Genomic DNA, 17,992 nt, shown 5'->3' with positions numbered 1-17,992 from the left:
GGATTTGGAGAGGTTGAGTAATTAGCCCAAACTCCAATCATTTATAAATGTTAGATTTAGTCTGTGCCCTTTCTACTTTAGCAGGATTAGAAGAGTGGAATTCTCATTCATATTTTTCTTTTAGTCCATTGGAATACCCTGGAGTACAATCAGTAGTGCTATATTTGTGAAGTATGAATTTATTTCTCCCAAGGAATGCAAATACCCTTCCTGATTTATTCCTCAGTAGCAGTTCCCCAAAGAAGACTCACCTGGTAAACTTACGTAAAATACATAATCTCCATCCCATAACCAGAGATTTTAATTTGGTAGGTTAGTGGTGGGGCTGAGGTTTCTTTGTCTTAATCGGCATCCCCTGATTCTGGTGTGCATGGTTCTCAGATCACAGTTTTAAATATGAGTATAAAAGTATTATTTTTCTGCTACGTGAAAGGTAGCCAACAAACATCAGTATTTCTGTTCTCAAAATAAGCACAGATATAAGAAGGGATTCATTCCTGTACCAACTAAAAAATGTAATTTCTGATGTACAGAAAAAGTTAATTGTTTAACCATGTAAATGATACAGTATCTACATGAAATTTTTTATATTCCAAAGCACTAGAAAAAAGAGGACATCTTTGATCTGACATGTTTCAGATGTATCCTACAAAGATTTTACTTCTTGTCAACATGTGTCTTGTCATTATAATTATTTGTGATAATATACACATGATTTATTTCCACAAGTAATTTAGTTCTTAAAATTAAATCAAAGGGATATGTACATTTTCTGCCTTGAAATGTATATTATAAATCCTTAGCTGAATACAAATAAAATTCCTCTAAAAATGTTTGAACATATTGAAGCACTAAGTTAAATGATGAGGGGCAGAGAATACAATTAAAAAGGGGAAGGGAAAAGAAAGAGTATTGAGAGTAAAGCATTTTTATATTGTAATTTTAGGTGTCTTTTCCCTTTCTCCTATACCTTAGTATTATAGCTTCCTTCTTTGCCATCAGTCAGTGTGAGCTAATTAATAACAAACACATCACTGTTTTTTTTTTTTTTTTTTGTCATTATGCCTTTCAACTTAATGATTTGCAGAAGCTATATCTTAGCATCTTGGAAAAATAAGATTGCCTATATGCTCTTATGTTCAAGACAATATGATTACATACAATTTAACATGTTGAATTTTCAAGTAAAAAGTCACATCTGTTGAATATTCTGCCTTCCTTATTATTTCCTATGTTAGTGTCAGTTCTACGTGGGTTCTATTCCATTTTCTAACCCTTACTGTGTGACTGTAGGCAATTCAGTTAACCTTTCTGTCTCAGTCATTTCATCTGTAAAATGGGAATAATGATGGTACCTCATGGCTTATAGTGATTGAATAAAATAAACAGAAGGTGCTTAGACTCCTGCCCAGTACATGGTAAACAGTCAATAAGTGCTGGCTGTAATTACGATTTTTACCATAATTACTGGCTTGTAAATGGTTATCTCTTGGAGCATGTATTATAACCTACTGGAGATTGTGAGACAGAATCAACTTTTTCTATCTCCACAGTTTCTATGAGCCATGGAAGTAACAGGAAAGCATTATTGTTGATTAACTGATTGTAATTCTTTTGTCAAATTGTTAATTTAATGTTTTATTTATCATTTAGGTTGCCAAAGCTTCTTTTCAAAGGAACAATGATGCCTTAGATGCTGCACTATTCTACCTTTCAATGAAGAAGAAAGCAGTAGTGTGGGGTCTGTTTAGGTAAGTTACCTTGACACATAATGTGATTTAACAGAATGAAGATTGTGCTGTGAATAAGAAACCTAATGGTTTTGAAAATAATTAGGTGTATCAGCTTCATCAAATCAACTTATTTCTTTGCAGCTTTGTTTCTTTAGCTGAATAAAATGGGTAAAATATCTTTTCAGCTTAATCTAAAAGATGGGATGTTTTAAAAGTTGATAAAAGCACTTTGGAAAGTTAAAAAATGCTCTCATTTCCTATTTGTGTATACATAAGGCATGATTGACTTTCCTTATTAGAAGAAGTGAAGAGATGCTTGATAACAAGTGCCTGTCCTTAAAGTTATTGTTCTTCTTTTAGATTTATGTTTGAGGTTTTTATTTTATATTTTTATACATTTTGTAGAACATTTTAAATTTGGTTTAACCACTTTATGTTTATGCTCTGTTACCAGGTCACAGCATGATGAAAAAATGACAACATTTTTCAGCCACAACTTTAATGAAGATAGGTGGCGAAAAGCTGCTTTGAAAAATGCTTTTTCCTTACTTGGAAAACAACGCTTTGAACAATCTGCTGCTTTTTTCTTGCTAGCTGGTTCATTGAAAGATGCCATAGAGGTATAAATAAGAAAACACATTATTATAATACTTGTAAAAGATTGAAAACCTGGCTGGGACGTGGTGGCTCACGCCTGTAATCCAAGCACTTTGGAGGCCAAGGTGGGCGAATCACCTGAGGTCAGGAGTTTAAGATCAGCCTGACCAACATTGGTGAAACCCTGTCTTTAAAAAAAAAAAAAAAAAAAGATTGAAAACCTGAGAAGGTTGCAGAGGATATTGTAACTTTTGGTTATATGTTTGTAAGGACACAGAATAACTACAGAGTTTGCAGAACTTAAAATAGTGGAACTGTGGTAAAGGAAAATATGAATCGATTCAAGGGAGAAACAAATGAAAAATTTCAGGCTGGGTATGGTGGCTCACACCTGTAATCCCAGCACTTTGGGAGGCTGAGGCAGGTGGATCACCTGAGGTCAGGAGTTCAGACCAGCCTGGCCAACATGGCAAAACCCCATCTCTACTAAAAATACAAAAATTAGCCAGATATGGTGGCACACACCTATGGTCCCAGCTATTCAGAAGGCTGAGGCAGGGGAATTGCCTGAACCCGAGAGGTAGAGGTTGCAGTGAGCTGAGATTGTGCCACTGTACTCCTGCTTGGGCCATAGAGTGAGGCTTTGTCTCAATAAAAGAAAAAAGAAAAATTTCATATATGGCACATTGGATTTCAAGACTGTGTGTAAAATGTTTGAAAAAATGTTGAAAAATAGTTTATGAATGTCTTCTTCCTGACCATCTTGTAATTCTGAACTATTTAAAGTATGTGGGTCACAAACTCCTTATTCTGTTATGAAAGGCTGACACATTAAGCCGTTTCTCTTTTAAATGAAATTCATAAATAAGGAACTGAAACTGCAATTTGTGCTATTTTATAATATTAGAATATTATATATTAAAAATGAATGTGACTTTTTGATATGTAATCCTAGTAGCTGATTATTAGAGGAGTACAGATGTTTTTGTTTACTTCTCATATCTTCCTTTTAGATTTCTTATTATGAACAATACAAACAGGTAAAGGAAAAATAGAATTGGAAATAATACATGATAGAAAAATAGGAAATATTCAATTAAGTGAAAGAATTTTAGTATTTTAAATTTAGAATTAGTCTTTTTTTTTCCCACAATTATCCTAGGCATATAAGTTTTTTTAAAAAAAATAAATACTTAAGATTTTTAAATTAGAAGTTTAGCTTAGAAGATATTCAAGCAAAGAGAAATGTTGACTGAGAGATGCTCATATTGCCTGAATGAACTCAAATGCTCAAAACTGATAGTTGCATTAGAATATAGGTTCCCAGAGACTGTGAATAGAACATGTGGCTTTATTTCATAAGATATTTGATATGTAAGTAGGAGGCAAATAATAATAATTACGTTTATGCATAAATATATTTGGAAATTAAAAGGAAGTGGTATATAAATTCAAAGTGTCATATGTAGTATTTAATTTAAAGATGAATGTTAGGCCGTGATGGCTGAATAGAAACAACTCTGGTCGCAGCTCCCAGTGAGAGATGCAGAAAGCAAGTGATCTCTGCAATTCCAAACAAGGTACCAGGCTCATTTCGTTGGGACTGGTTGGACAGTGGGCATAGCCCAAAGAGGGCAAACCGAGGTGGGGCGGGTGCTCCTCCACCCAGGAAGTCCATCTGACTGGAGGATTAGGGGCTTCCCCCCACTGGCACACCAGTCCAGATACTGTGCTTCTTCCAAAGCCTCTGCAACCCACAGACCAGGAGATCTTCACTGGGCTGAAAAGTGCACATAGTTGAATAACAGCCCCAGCTGGTGCTGTGGATTGTTGGCACAGACCTAGGCAAATGCATTGGCTGGCCAGGAGAGCCTGCAGGATGGAGCTACCAGCCCCCTGGAGAGATGGGGTGATAAAAGGGATACAGGCTACATGGGTCCCTCCCACCACAGAGCGCAGCAGGCTGAAGCTCTCTTGCTTAAGGGTTTTGCAGCCAGCACATCAGTTCGAGCTCGACCTGGAAAAATTGAGCTCAGTAGGGGGAAGGGCATCCACCATTACAGAGTAGGGCCTAATCTCCTTGTGTAAACAAAAGACACAGGAAGCCCACATAGCAGCCAGACTGAGTCTGTGGCAGCCCAACAGTGCCTCTACGGGCAGAAAAGGGACAGACTGCATCATCATCAGTCGGCTCCCTGAGATCAAAGCTAGATAGACTGACACAATAATAGTGGGAGAAGATGGGAAGAAACCAACACAGAAAGGTTGAAACCATCAAAGACCAGAATGCCTCTCCTCCTCCAAGGGATCACAGCTTCTCACCAGCAAGGGAACAAACAGGATGGAGAATGAGTTTGACAGATTAACAGAAGCAGGCTTCAGAAGGTAGGTAATGACAAACTTCTCTGACATAAAGGAACATGTTCTAACCCAATGCAAAGAAACTAAGAACCTTGAAAAAAGGTTAGATGAAATGCTAACTAAAATAACCAGCTTAGAGAAGAACTTAACTGACTTGATGGAGCTGAAAAACAGCACAAGAACTTCATGAAGCTTACAAAAATTTCAATAGCCAAATCGATCAAGCAGAAGAAATGATATCAGAGATTGAAGATTAACTCAGTGAAATAAAACAAGAAGGCAAGACTAGAGAAAAATGAGTAAAAAGAAATGAACAAAGCCCCCAAGAAATGTGAGATTATGTGAAAAGACCTAGTCTACGCTTGATTGGTGTACCTGAATGTGACGGGAAGAATGAATCCAAGCTGGAAAACAGTCTCCAGGATATTATCCAGGAGAACTTCCCCAACCTAACAAGGCAGGCCAACATTCAAATCTAGGAAATACAGAGAACACCACAAAGATACTCCTCAAGAAGAGCAACCCCAAGGCACATAATCATCAGATTCACCCAGGTTGAAATGAAGGAAAAAAATGTTAAGGGCAGACAGAGAGAAAGGTTGGGTCACCCACAAAGGAAAGCCCATCAGACTCACAGCACAATAATAATGGAAGACCTTAACACTCCAGTGTCAATATTAGATCAACGAGACAGAAAATCAACAACGATATCCAGGATTTGAATGCAGAGCTGGACCAAGCAGACCTAATAGGCATATACAGAACTCTCCACCCCAAATCCACAGAATGTACATTGTTCTCAGCATCATGTCCCAGTTACTCTAAAATTGACCACATAATTGGAAGTAAATCACTCCTCAGCAAATGCAAAAGAATGGAAATCATAACGAACAGTCTATCAGACCGCAGTGCAATCAAATTAGAACTCAGGATTAAGAAACTCACTCAAAACAGCACAACTACATGGAAACTGAACAACTTGCTCCTGAATGTCAACTGGATGAACAATGAAATGAAGGCAGAAATAAAGATGTTTTTTGAAACCCGTAAGAATGAAGACACAACATACCAGAATCTCTGGGACACATTTAAAGCAGTGTCTAGCGGGAAATTTATAGCAATAAATGCCCACATGAAAAGTGAGGAAAGATCTAAAATCGACACCCTATTGTCAAAATTGAAAGAGCTGGAGGAGCAAGATCAAAAACACTCAAAAGCTAGCAGAAGACAAGAAATAACTAAGATCAGAGTAGAACTGAACGAGAGAGAGAGACAAAAAAAAAACTTTAAAAAAATCAGTAAAACCAAGAGCTGGTTTTTTGAAAAAATCAACAAAATAGTCTGCTAGCCAGACAACAGAAAAGAGAGGAATCGAATAGATGCAATAAAAAATGGAAAAGGGAATCTCACTACCAAAGCCACAGAAAGACAAACTACCATCAGAGATTACTACAAACAACTCGGTGCACACAAACCAGTAAATCCGGAAAAAATGGATAAATTCCTGGACACGTACACCCTCCCAAGACTAAACCAGGAATAAGTTGAATCTCTGAATAGACTAATAACAAGATGTGAAGTTGAGGCAGCAATTAATAGTCTACCAACCAAAAAAAGTCAAGGAGCAGACAGCCACATTTCACAGCCAAATTCTACGAGACGTACAAAGAGGAGCTGGTACCATTCCTTCTGAAACGATTCCAAACAATACAAAAAGAGGGAATCTTCCCTAACTCATTTTATGAGACCAACATCATCCTGATACCAAAACCTGGCAGAGACTCAACAAAAAAAGAAAACTTCAGGCCAATATCCATGATGAACATTGATGCAAAAACCTTCAATAAAATACTGGCAAACTGAATCCAACTGCACATCAAAAAGCTTACCCATCAAAATCAAGTAGGCTTCATCTCAGGGCTGCAAGGCTGATTCAACATACACAAATCTATATATGTAATCCATCATATAAATAGAACAAAAGACAAAGGCCACACGATCATCTCAATAGATGCAGAGAAGGCCTTTGACAAAATTCAACAGCCCTTTATGCTAAAAACTCTCAATAAACTAGTTATTTATGGAACATATCTCAAAGTAATTAACTCACAGCCAGTGTCATACTGAACAGGCTAAAACTGGAAGCATTCCCGTTGAAAACTGGCACTAGACAAGGATGTTCTCTCTCACCATTCCTATTCAATATAGTATTAGAAGTTCTAGCCAGAGCAGTGAGGCAAGAAAAAGCAATAAAGGGTATTCAATTAGGGAAAGAAGAAGTCAAATTGTCTCTATTTGCAGATGACATGATTGTATATTTAGAAGACCCCATTGTCTCAGCCAAAAACCTCCTTAAGCTGATAAGCAACTTCAGCGAAGTCTCAGGATGCAAAGTCAATGTACAGAAATCACAAGCATTCCTATACACCAATAACAGACAAACAGCCAAATCATGAGCAAATTCCTGTTCACAATTGCTATAAAGAGAATAAAATACCTAGGAAACAACTAACAAGGGTTGTGAAGAACCTCTTTAAGGAGAACTACAAACAACTGCTCAAGGAAATAAGAGAGGACACAAACAGATGGAAAAAACATTTTATGCCCATGGTTAGGAAGAGTCAGTATCCTGAAAATGGCCATACTGCCCAAAGTAATTTATAGAATAAGTGCTATCCCCATCAAGCTACCATTGACCTTCTTCACAGAACTGGAAAAAACCATTTTAAACTTCATATGGAACCAAAAGAGAGCCTGCATAACCAAGGCAATCCTAAGCCAAAAGAACTACCTGACTTCAAACTGTACTACAAAGCTACTGTAATCAAAACAGCATGGTACTGGTACCAAAACAGAGATATAGACCAATGGAACAGAACAGAGGCCTTGGAAGAAACGTCACACGTCTACAACCATCTGATCTTCAACAAACCTGACAAAAACGAGCAATGGGGAAAGGATTCCCTGTTTAATTAATAATGTTGAGAAAACTGGCAAGCCATCTGCAGAAAGCTAAAACTGGTTTAACGAAGAAACCCTTCGTTAAACCTTACACTAAAATTAACTTCAGATGGATTAAAGATTTAAACATAAAACCTAACACTATAAAAATCCTAGAAGAAAACTTAGGCAGTACCATTCAGGACATAGGCATAGGCAAGGACTTCATGACTAAAACACCAAAAGCAATGGCAACAAAAGCCAAAATAGACAAATGAGATCTAATTAAGCTTAAGAGTTTCTGTACAGCAAAAGAAACATTAGAGTGAACCAGCGACCAATAGAATGGGAAAAAATTTTTGCAAGCTACCCATCTGACAGAGGCCTAATATCCAGAATCTACAAAGAACTAAAGCAGATTTACAAGAAAAAAACAAACCCATTCAAAAGTGGGTGAAAGATATGAACAGACAGTTTTCAAAAGAAGACATTTACGAGGCCAAGAAACATATGAAAAAATGTTCATCATCACTGGTCATTAGAGAAATGCAAATCAAAACCACGTTGAGATACCATCTTACACCAGTTAGAATGGTGATCATTAACAAATCAGGAAACAACAGATGCTGGAGAGGTTGTGGAGAAAAAGGAACACTTTTGTTGGTGGGAGTGTAAATTTGTTCAACCATTGTGGAAGACAGTGTTGCAATTCCTCAAGGATCTAGAAATAGAAATTTCATTTGACCCAGCAATCCCATTACTGGGTATATACCCAAAGGATTATAAATCGTTCTGTTATAAAGACACATGCACATGTATGTTCATTGTGGCACTATTTAGTATAGCAAAGACCTGGAACCAACCCAAATGCCCATCAATGATAGACTGGGCAAAGAAATTGTGGCACATATATACCATGGAATGCTACACAGCCATGAAAAAGGATGAGTTCATGTCGTTTGTGGGGGCATGGATGAATCTGGAAACCATCGTTCTCGGCAAACTGACACAAGAACACAAAAGCAAACACCGAATGTTCTCACCCATAGGCAGGTGTTGAACGATGGGAACACATGAGCACAGGGAGGGGAGCATCACACACTGGAGTCTGTAGGTGTGGGGCTAAGAGAGGAACAGCCTGGGTGGGGAGGTTGGGGAGGGATAACATGGGGAGAAATGCCAGATATAGTTGATGGTGCGGGGAATGGAGGCAGCAAACCACCTTTCCATGTATGTACCTATGCAACAATCCTGCAAGATGTGCACATGTACCCTAGAACCTAAAGTACAATACAAAATAAAAAATTAAAATTTTAAAAAGGAATGTTATTAATTTAAATTGATGTAAGTCTGAGATGATATTCATATATTTTGTTTCATGCTTATTTTATAAATGATCTTTCTAGTTTGGAAACTACTAAGTTCCAACCTGTTATTCTTTTTGCTATTCCTTAATCTCCAATCAGTCATTTAACTACCCTTCATTGTCCTTTCCTCCACCATGAGAATATAAATGGTAGATAATTTCAGGATATTGATGGGATATTTCATCTGTCTAAATAATTATCATTAAGGAAGTTAAGTATTAACATTTAAATTTGCAGGTATGTCTTGAAAAAATGGAAGATATTCAGCTAGCCATGGTTATTGCACGTTTATATGAATCTGAATTTGAGACTTCATCCACTTACATATCCATCCTAAATCAGAAGATTTTGGGTTGCCAAAAGGATGGCTCAGGATTCAGTTGCAAAAGATTACATCCTGATCCTTTCCTGCGTAGTCTTGCCTATTGGGTAATGAAAGATTACACCCGAGCCTTGGACACATTACTGGAACAGACACCAAAGGAGGATGATAAACATCAAGGTAGGACATTTTGTGGATTTCTTTTTTCCTTTTTTAAAGGAAGAGACAGTTTCTGAACTAATGATCACTTAGGTTAAAAAAAATCATTACTAGATTTGCTTTTCAACTTCGAGAATTTATTATTAAAATTTCTTGTGTGGCTAAAGGATTAGCTACTATTTGTAATTGAATCTAGCATTTTATTATTAGAGTGTACTAAGAAGATTTCACATACGTTTTTTACTTTCACCATTATTATTGGGGTGTATAAGATAGGATTGCCATCCTGTTCTAATTACATATATATTTAATAAGCATACAAAATGTGTGCCACATTCTGTAGCTGTTTTCACATAATCAGACATTTTTTTAAGTGGAAATTTTGGCTGTTACATACATTGGTTTGTCACATGGGCCTGGGAAAACTTTATGCCTCTGTGGTAGTTTTTCTTTTTTCTTTGTTATCCTAAATAATTTAGATATTGCAAGCACTTAAAGGATATTTATCAGCATTGTTTGCAATAATTTGAAAGAAATCAATATTTTAAGTTTTTGTCAATAGAATAGTTAAATACATTTTAATATATCCACATATAGAAAGAGTGTGTCATTAAAAAATGAGGTAGATTAATGTGTTAATATGTGTTGCATTTTTAAGTGAAAAAAGTAAGATGCACAGCAGTGTGGTTCTTGTTGCATTTGGCCTATATATATTGTACACATATACACCTGAATGTGCACATGTGTTATATCTGTCTCCTCCATTTCTTTTGGTTGTTTCCTGAAACAAATCATAAGAAATTAAAATACTGGTCAGTTAAATTAAATACTAGTCATTGGTCACTGGCTGTCTTTTGGGAGTAAGAATGTAATTATTTTGATCCTTGTCTTTGACTTTGACAGTTTGACCATTTGTGCCTTGGAGAGGACCTTTTTAGGTTGAATCTATTTAGGATTAGTTGAGCTACCTAGATGCCCATCTCTTTTTCAAGACTTGGGAAATTTGGGCTATTTTATTAAATGTGTTTTCCTCACCTTTTCCCTTTTCTTCTCCTTCTGGAATGCTCATCATATGAATATTTGTTTACTTAATGGTGTCCCATAAATCCTGTAGGCTTTCTTTATTCATTTATTCTTTTTTCATTTTTTCTGTTTCTCTTCCTCTTCCTTCCTTCCTTCCTTTCTTTCTTTCCTTTCTCTTTCTTTCCTTCCCTCCCTCCCTCCCTCCCTCCCTCCCTTTCTTTCTTTTTCTTTTCTTTTCTTTTTTATCTTTTTTGTGTGTACCTGATTATTTCAAAGACCTGTCTTCAAGTTGAGAAATTCCTTCTTTTGCTTGGTCTAGTCTGTTGTTGAAGCTCTTGATTATATTTTTCCATTTCATTCTTTGAATTTTTTTTAGCTCTGGTATTTCTGTTTGGTTCTTTTGTATGATAGCTATCTCTTTGGTGAATTTCACATTCATATCATGACTTCTTTTCCTGATTTCATTTAGTTGTCTATCTGTATTCTTTTGTATCTGAATGGGTTTACTTAAGACTGTGATTTCCTTATGCATTCTTTTCCTGGTTTTTCATATGTTTCCTTATGATTGAGGTCTGTTACAGGAGAATTAGTATATGTTTCCTTATGATTGAGGTCTATTACAGGAGAATTAGTATTTTCCTTTCCATTCTTTTCCTTTGGTGTCATGTTTCCTTGCTTTTTCGTTGTTGATGTGTTTCTACATTGATTTCTATGCATCTGGTGGAAAAAGTTGCCTCTTCTAATTTTATGGAATAGGTTTCATAGGGAAAGAGTTGTTCCTGTGAATATGACTTGAGGTGTTGGTTTGGTGGAGTGCATTGGTTAGATGGATATAGTAGTGTAGACTCCCTGTAGCTTCTTTAGCTGTAATCTACACTAGTGTGGCATTTGTAATCCTCTCAGTTGCCTAGGCTGAGTTTGCAGTGATGGTCATGTGGCTTTGCCAGGGTGAACTCACTGGGCAGTTTGTCAGGTCGGGGTGCATATGTGCACACAATGAATGGGTCAGCCAGCTTAGGGTCTGGTTGGCTGGGATTGGGGCCACAGTTTTATTACTCTGGCCAAGAGTGTAGATACATGGTCACTTGGCCAGCCTGAAGGTGTGTCTGCCAGAAGCAGCCTGCAGGGCTGTTTCTCAGTTCTCATATGTGGGCTCATGGCTTCTCAGTTGGCCTGAGATTGTGTCTGCTGGGGGTGAGAACAAGGCTTTTCTCAGGCTGGTGATGTGATTGCATGGCTGCTCAGCTGATCTAGGGGTGTTTCTGCAGGGTGGGGCCCATGGATTATTTTGTACACCTGGGATGCAGGTGCAGTGCTGCTCAGCTGATCTGGGACTATGTTAGCTGGGGTGGCAGCTTGGTCTAGTCTGTTGTTGAAGCTCTTGATTATATTTTTTATTTCATTCATTTAATTTTTTTAGCTCTAGTAAGTTTGGATTAGGTTTCTCATCAGGCCCAAGGTGTGGGCATAAGGCTGTTCAGCTGACATGGGGCCATTTCTTCTGGGTGCCCATGGGGCTGTTTCTCAGGTCTGGGATACAGGTACAAGGCTGTTCAGCTGGCTAAGGGCTGTGCCCACTGGGGGCAGCCTGCAGGGCTGTTTAGCCAGTCTGGGATGTGTCCACCAGGGATAGCCCACAGGGTCGTGGAAGTGGGCTCTTGGCTGCTTGGCTGGCCTGGTGGTGGGCTTGCCAGGGGTGACTTGAAGGACTATTTCTCAGGCTTTGATTGCAAGTACAGGGCCTTTGGCAGGCCAGGAGTGTGAGTGCAGGGAGCAGGGGTGCTGCAGGCTGTTTCTGAGGTCCTGAGTGTGGGCATGTAGCTGCTTTGATGGCCCAGGGGCATATCAGATGCTCGTAGGCTTGGGGGTCCTCTCCCATTTGGGGGAAGGTAGGTATGTAGTGGTTTGGCTGGCTCAAGGACAGGTTCACCCTGGGAGGGACTGCCAGATTTTTTCTCCGACTAGACGTGCGGTGGTGGTGGTAGGGGTTGGTTTCCCTGCCATGCAGGACCAAAGTCATAGCCAATTGTGGTCCTAGGTTCTGCATAGCTGGGATTATAGCATTTAGCTACCCACGTGAGCTTGGAATGAAGATGGGGTCCCAGTGTTGGAGAGGTACAGTGACTCCTGGCCCCAGAGCAGTTCACATGCCAGAGGTGACTGTGGTCTCAAGATGGTGCTGTGCTGCTTGGCTCACTGGCAGTAGGTGGAGGGCACATACCCTATGCTCCTAATCTGGGGCAATACAGTTGCTTGAATTTCTGCCATTTCTCCAAACTGGGCTCAGGGCTTGCAAGTACTGTGGGATTCTTCTGTTGTAAGGCCTGTAGATGTTTGTGGTGACCATGGGGGCTGGTGGGGATCTTCTGCTTACCCTTTCCTTCTGCAATGAGAAGTTCTTCCTGACTGTGGGCAGATCCAGTCTGGGTGGGGAAGATAGGACTGCAGAGGCCGGGTGCCTCTACACTGCTCTCCTGGACTTTCAGTTACCACAGGTGCATTTTCACTACCCTGCTGCTCTCTAGTGCTCTGCGTTTGACACTCCAGTGAAATCTTAAATGTTTATTCATTGCCTTGGTCCTTTCTTGTTGGGGGATGAATGCCAGTTGTGTCTAGTCAGCCATCTTGCTGACATCATTCTCTTGGTTTGTTTTTATAGATGCTCAGATTGTTCTGTCTTTCACAAATGGGAGCCTCTTCAGGTTTCTGAATTCTTCTGGCATTATTTATTGATAGTTTTCTTGCTTTCTGGTATTACAGAATGTTTCAGGCTCATCTTGTACATTTCCTGCCCCAGACCTGGAAATGACCATTCCTCTAAAGCTTTCTGCTTCCTTTTAGTGGGGAATAATGTTTAGAGACTATAGTTTGGGCACAGGGATCCTCATTGGTACTAATCTGTTCATAATTTCTAGACTATTGCAATGAATGGAATTAGGAAATTTTTTTCCCCTGAGAATTTAGGCATTTACCTTGATAGTTGTCATGCACTATATAAAATATATAATATAGATTATAGGGTTCTTTGTTCTTTGAAGTCGTTTGAAGTTATTTGCTATCTATGTGCATATGAAAGTTTCAGAATAATAATACATTTTTATAATAACATGATGCTGAGCATAATTTAAACTTTTTTGCAGATTTTTTTTTATTTTATGGTACATTCTGCTAAGGATGTACAGTCAGATTGCTTGTTTTAAATTCACTTTTCAGAGTTCATCTCTGTGTGTTTACGCTACCAACTTGATAGATTGATTTCATTTTGCTTTTTGTGAATTGTGGGTTAGATTTTATTTTATTTTAAAATTATGTAAAATGTTGACATGGTGTTGAAATAAAATATATAAAACCAGCGTATTTTCATAGAAATCTAGCTTTTTTCCCTGTTTTTATCTCCCTTTTTAAGGAATCAATTAAATTTTTTTGTGTTTTCCTTTTATTAAAAAAAGATAAGCCAATATGCACGAGTATTTGTATTTCCTCTTCACTGTCTTAGATAGATAAAAAGTAGTTTACTACATGCACTTTCTGCATCTTCTTTTACTTAGTGTATTCTGGACATCACTCTGTAGTGATGGGAATCACTCCACAGCATATTGGGAAATTCTTTTTATTTTAGATGTATGTGCCATAGTTTAACCTATCATAGGTCAATATTTAGATGTCCTTTTTTTTAAAGAAATGCTTATGTATTTTATTATTTTGTAATGTAAATACAAATTAACACAATACTTTGTGACTGTGTCTGTTTGGTTTCTATAGTTATCATCAAGTCTTGTAACCCAGTGGTATTTAGTTTTTATAACTACCTTCGAACTCATCCTTTGCTTATTCGAAGAAATCTTGCCTCCCCTGAAGGAACTTTGGCAACCTTAGGTCTCAAAACTGAGAAAAACTTTGTTGATAAAATCAACCTCATAGAAAGAAAATTGTTCTTTACCACTGCAAATGCTCATTTTAAAGTTGGATGCCCTGTTTTAGCCTTGGAGGTACTCTCTAAAATTCCAAAAGTAACCAACACATCTGCCTTATCTGCAAAAAAAGATCAGCCTGACTTCATTTCTCGCAAGATGGATGATGTACTTTCACAATCAAAAGCTCAGAGTGATGGCAATGGAAGTTCTGGCATTGATTGGTCAAGTGTAACTTCATCACAGTATGACTGGAGTCAGCCAATGGTAAAAGTTGATGAGGAACCTCTTAATCTTGATTGGGGTGAAGATCATGACAGTGCCTTAGATGAAGAGGAAGAAGATGCTGTTGGTTTAGTGATGAAAAGTACAGATACCAGGGAAAAAGATCAACAAGGAGATCAGAAGGCCTTAGACCCTAACATATTGTTAACACCTCAGGAAGAGGATTCTCCTGAAGGTGATACTGAAGTTGATGTGATTGCTGAACAACTAAAATTCAGAGCTTGTTTAAAGATCCTCATGACTGAGTTAAGGACATTGGCTACAGGTTATGAAGTAGATGGAGGAAAACTCAGATTTCAACTCTATAACTGGCTTGAAAAGGAAATTGCTGCCTTGCATGAGATATGTAATCATGAATCAGTTATTAAAGAATATTCCAGTAAGACATATTCCAAAGTAGAGAGTGATCTACTGGATCAGGAAGAAATGGTAGACAAACCAGATATTGGTTCCTATGAGCGTCATCAAATAGAAAGAAGAAGATTGCAGGCCAAACGAGAGCATGCAGAAAGACGGAAGTTGTGGTTGCAGAAAAACCAGGATCTCCTGAGAGTGTTTCTCAGTTACTGTAGCCTTCATGGGGCCCAAGGTGGTGGTCTGGCCTCAGTAAGGATGGAACTCAAATTTTTGCTACAAGAATCACAACAGGTATGAATGTCACTTTGTTTTCAATCTTGGTTATTTCAGTAATTTTAGTAGCTCTTCCAGTTATAGCTATAAAGCTCTTTTACTATGTTTTACTAGTTAATCTAAATATGTTCAGCTCCTCTATTTAGAGGAGGCAGATATTTATACTCTATGTGGTCTTAGACTAAAGTTTTAATAATAAGGAGTAGGCTTAAAACTTGAGAGTAGTCTTGTGTCATATTCATCTTTATATCATCTTCATCTAGCATAGTACCTGGTACATACTGGGTACTCAATAAATTTTTATAGAATGAGTTATCAAACATAATGCCTTTACACAATGTTTATCACCAGTATTTTTATCAGATAGCTGATAAAATTTAACTACTTTGAAAAAAATAATTCACTATCACCCACAGGAAACCACAGTAAAGCAGCTTCAGTCTCCACTACCGCTGCCTACTACCCTACCTCTGCTTTCAGCAAGTATTGCATCAACAAAAACAGTCATAGCTAATCCTGTATTGTACTTAAATAATCACATCCATGATATACTTTATACTATTGTTCAGATGAAAACACCACCTCATCCCAGTATTGAAGATGTGAAGGTAATGTGAAGTTTATGATCATTTGATACTATACACACTGAGAAGGTAAATATGTTATACTTGTCTTCGATTCAAACTTGGAAATACTTTAAAGGACTCTTATGTGCTACCTTTCTCACTCCCAATCAGTTTAAGACTATTTGTCCAATGAATGTAATTTAAAAATAAGTGTTCTTACTTCTGGAAAAGTTATTGTCTTCCCTTAAGATAGACACATAGTTTTGGCAACAAACCTAATTTTCTTGACAGTATTCTTTCCACTTAATATTGCTTTAGATCCTCCATTCCCCTTAAATGAACCATTAAGTTGGAAATATTTATGACTATTTGTTTACATGCCAAGATATTGTGAAAATACAAGTTGGGGAGTGTCTGGGAGGGAACTGAGATTGGTCGCAAATGGCCCCAGATAGTGTGTCCTTATTACTGTTTCATTGGTGATCGTGTTTATTGGAGGCAATAGTTAAGAGGCAGTCAGAGTTTCGGCTGTTAATACCCCGAACTAAATTGCTACCCTCTGCCAAGATCTTAAAAACTAATAGGTTTCAAAAACACTAGGGAGCTTGGCAGGATCTGGGGAGCTGATCAGACTTCCATTGTCCCAGCCTAAGTGTATTTGTGCTATGCTTTTTCCAGTTCTAGTGGCTGGTGCACAATTCAGGTCCCTTGTATTATTATTTATTATTTGTTTTGTTTGAGAGGCACATTTAATCTCTCGTAGTACATTCTTCTAAAGGCCTGGTCTAACCAATTAGGGACTTCTCATCCATAATATGAATTAAACTATATTAGTATTTTAGCAGAGATTATTTAAATCATTCGTTAGGTGAATATGGACATACAGAAAATGCATAAAAAGCTTATGAATTCAAAGTAAACATTTCTAGTTCCTAGAAATTCAGATAAGGCTTTCAAAGAGTAATCTATACAAGATGTGAAACTGTTTCTAAGGTCCCTTCAAATTTAAAGATTTTGTGATTCTGAAAATATTGATTCAGTACAGCATTTCAGGGTATGTGTTTTTTTTTTAATTATATGGATAAATTTAAAACTTTCTAAATGTAAAATTCCAAGACTATCCTCTATTCGTGAGTACCAACTAAATTACTTACTTTCTGGAAAAGTAGCCATTTCACACAGTAAGTGATACATTTACTAAAAAGATTTAATTCATTTTTATTGATAAGATCAAGCCTTTATTTTCATCAAGGCAAATTTCATGAGGCAAATTTTCTCATTAAATCAAAGCTCAGAAAATTCTGTTCTTATTTTGCTTCTGCTTTTTTTTTTGTTTTTGAATATTACTATTTAAGCTAATTGTGAGGCTAGGACAAATCCTATAATACAAACATTAGCACTTTGCTCAGGGCCTGGTAAATGGCAGGCTCACAGGAAGTAAATATTTAATAAAGATGTGTCTGAAACAGTCAGCTTTATTGTGGCATGGGTATAAAGGTGGGTGAGTTACTTTAGAAGGTGTAAAGCAGAGTTAGTAGTATAGGAGTCAGTCTTCTTTATGATGTTGCTAGTTTCCTGGGTGTTTTCTAATTTTTGAAATATTACCATTGTGTAGAAATGTTAGTACAAAATGTAATTGTGGCTGTTTTGGTTTTAGGTGCACACACTTCATTCACTAGCAGCATCACTTTCTGCATCAATTTACCAAGCATTATGTGACAGTCATAGCTACAGGTAAAAAAAAAAAATCACCCAAAATAGTATTAATACAGCAAAAAACATTAAACTGTTCCAGAGTTATATTAATTTTCTATTTCCTAGGAACTGAAAAATCCCTAAATATGACTGCCATGATATTTTAATAGATGAGAATCAGAAATAAAATAATTATTTGTTTAGTTTAGTTATCACCTGGTAGCAACAGAGAAATATAGAAAGTAACAAATAGTAAATGTAAATTACCATCATTACCATCTTTTTTGTTTTTAAGAAGAGTTTACTGTTCATAATAACTTATAATATGAAATTTTCTAATTGTTTTTCCTTAGAAACAATTTCTTTTTGCATTGGATTAGCATCTACTTATTTCACTAATTAT

General features: G+C 37.2%; 1 protein-coding gene across 9 annotated transcripts in view; it reads left to right on the top strand.

Moving 5' to 3' along the window:
- The window catches only part of DMXL2 (Dmx like 2), a 179,537-nt gene that overhangs the window by 132,186 nt on the left and 29,359 nt on the right, over positions 1 to 17,992 (top strand). For all 9 annotated transcript variants that reach the window (XM_078334244.1, XM_035259655.3, XM_035259654.3 and 6 more), the window contains 6 exons: positions 1,654 to 1,751; positions 2,188 to 2,353; positions 9,236 to 9,500; positions 14,265 to 15,346; positions 15,745 to 15,936; positions 17,552 to 17,628. In XM_078334244.1, the coding sequence (XP_078190370.1) occupies positions 1,654 to 1,751; positions 2,188 to 2,353; positions 9,236 to 9,500; positions 14,265 to 15,346; positions 15,745 to 15,936; positions 17,552 to 17,628 (1,880 nt within the window). The remainder of the gene's footprint in view (positions 1 to 1,653; positions 1,752 to 2,187; positions 2,354 to 9,235; positions 9,501 to 14,264; positions 15,347 to 15,744; positions 15,937 to 17,551; positions 17,629 to 17,992) is intronic.

Source organism: Callithrix jacchus, chromosome 8 (assembly GCF_049354715.1).
Source record: "Callithrix jacchus isolate 240 chromosome 8, calJac240_pri, whole genome shotgun sequence".
Lineage (NCBI taxonomy): Eukaryota > Metazoa > Chordata > Mammalia > Primates > Cebidae > Callithrix > Callithrix jacchus.
Note: the sequence above shows the minus strand (reverse complement) of the source record. Positions and strands in the feature narration are given on the sequence as shown.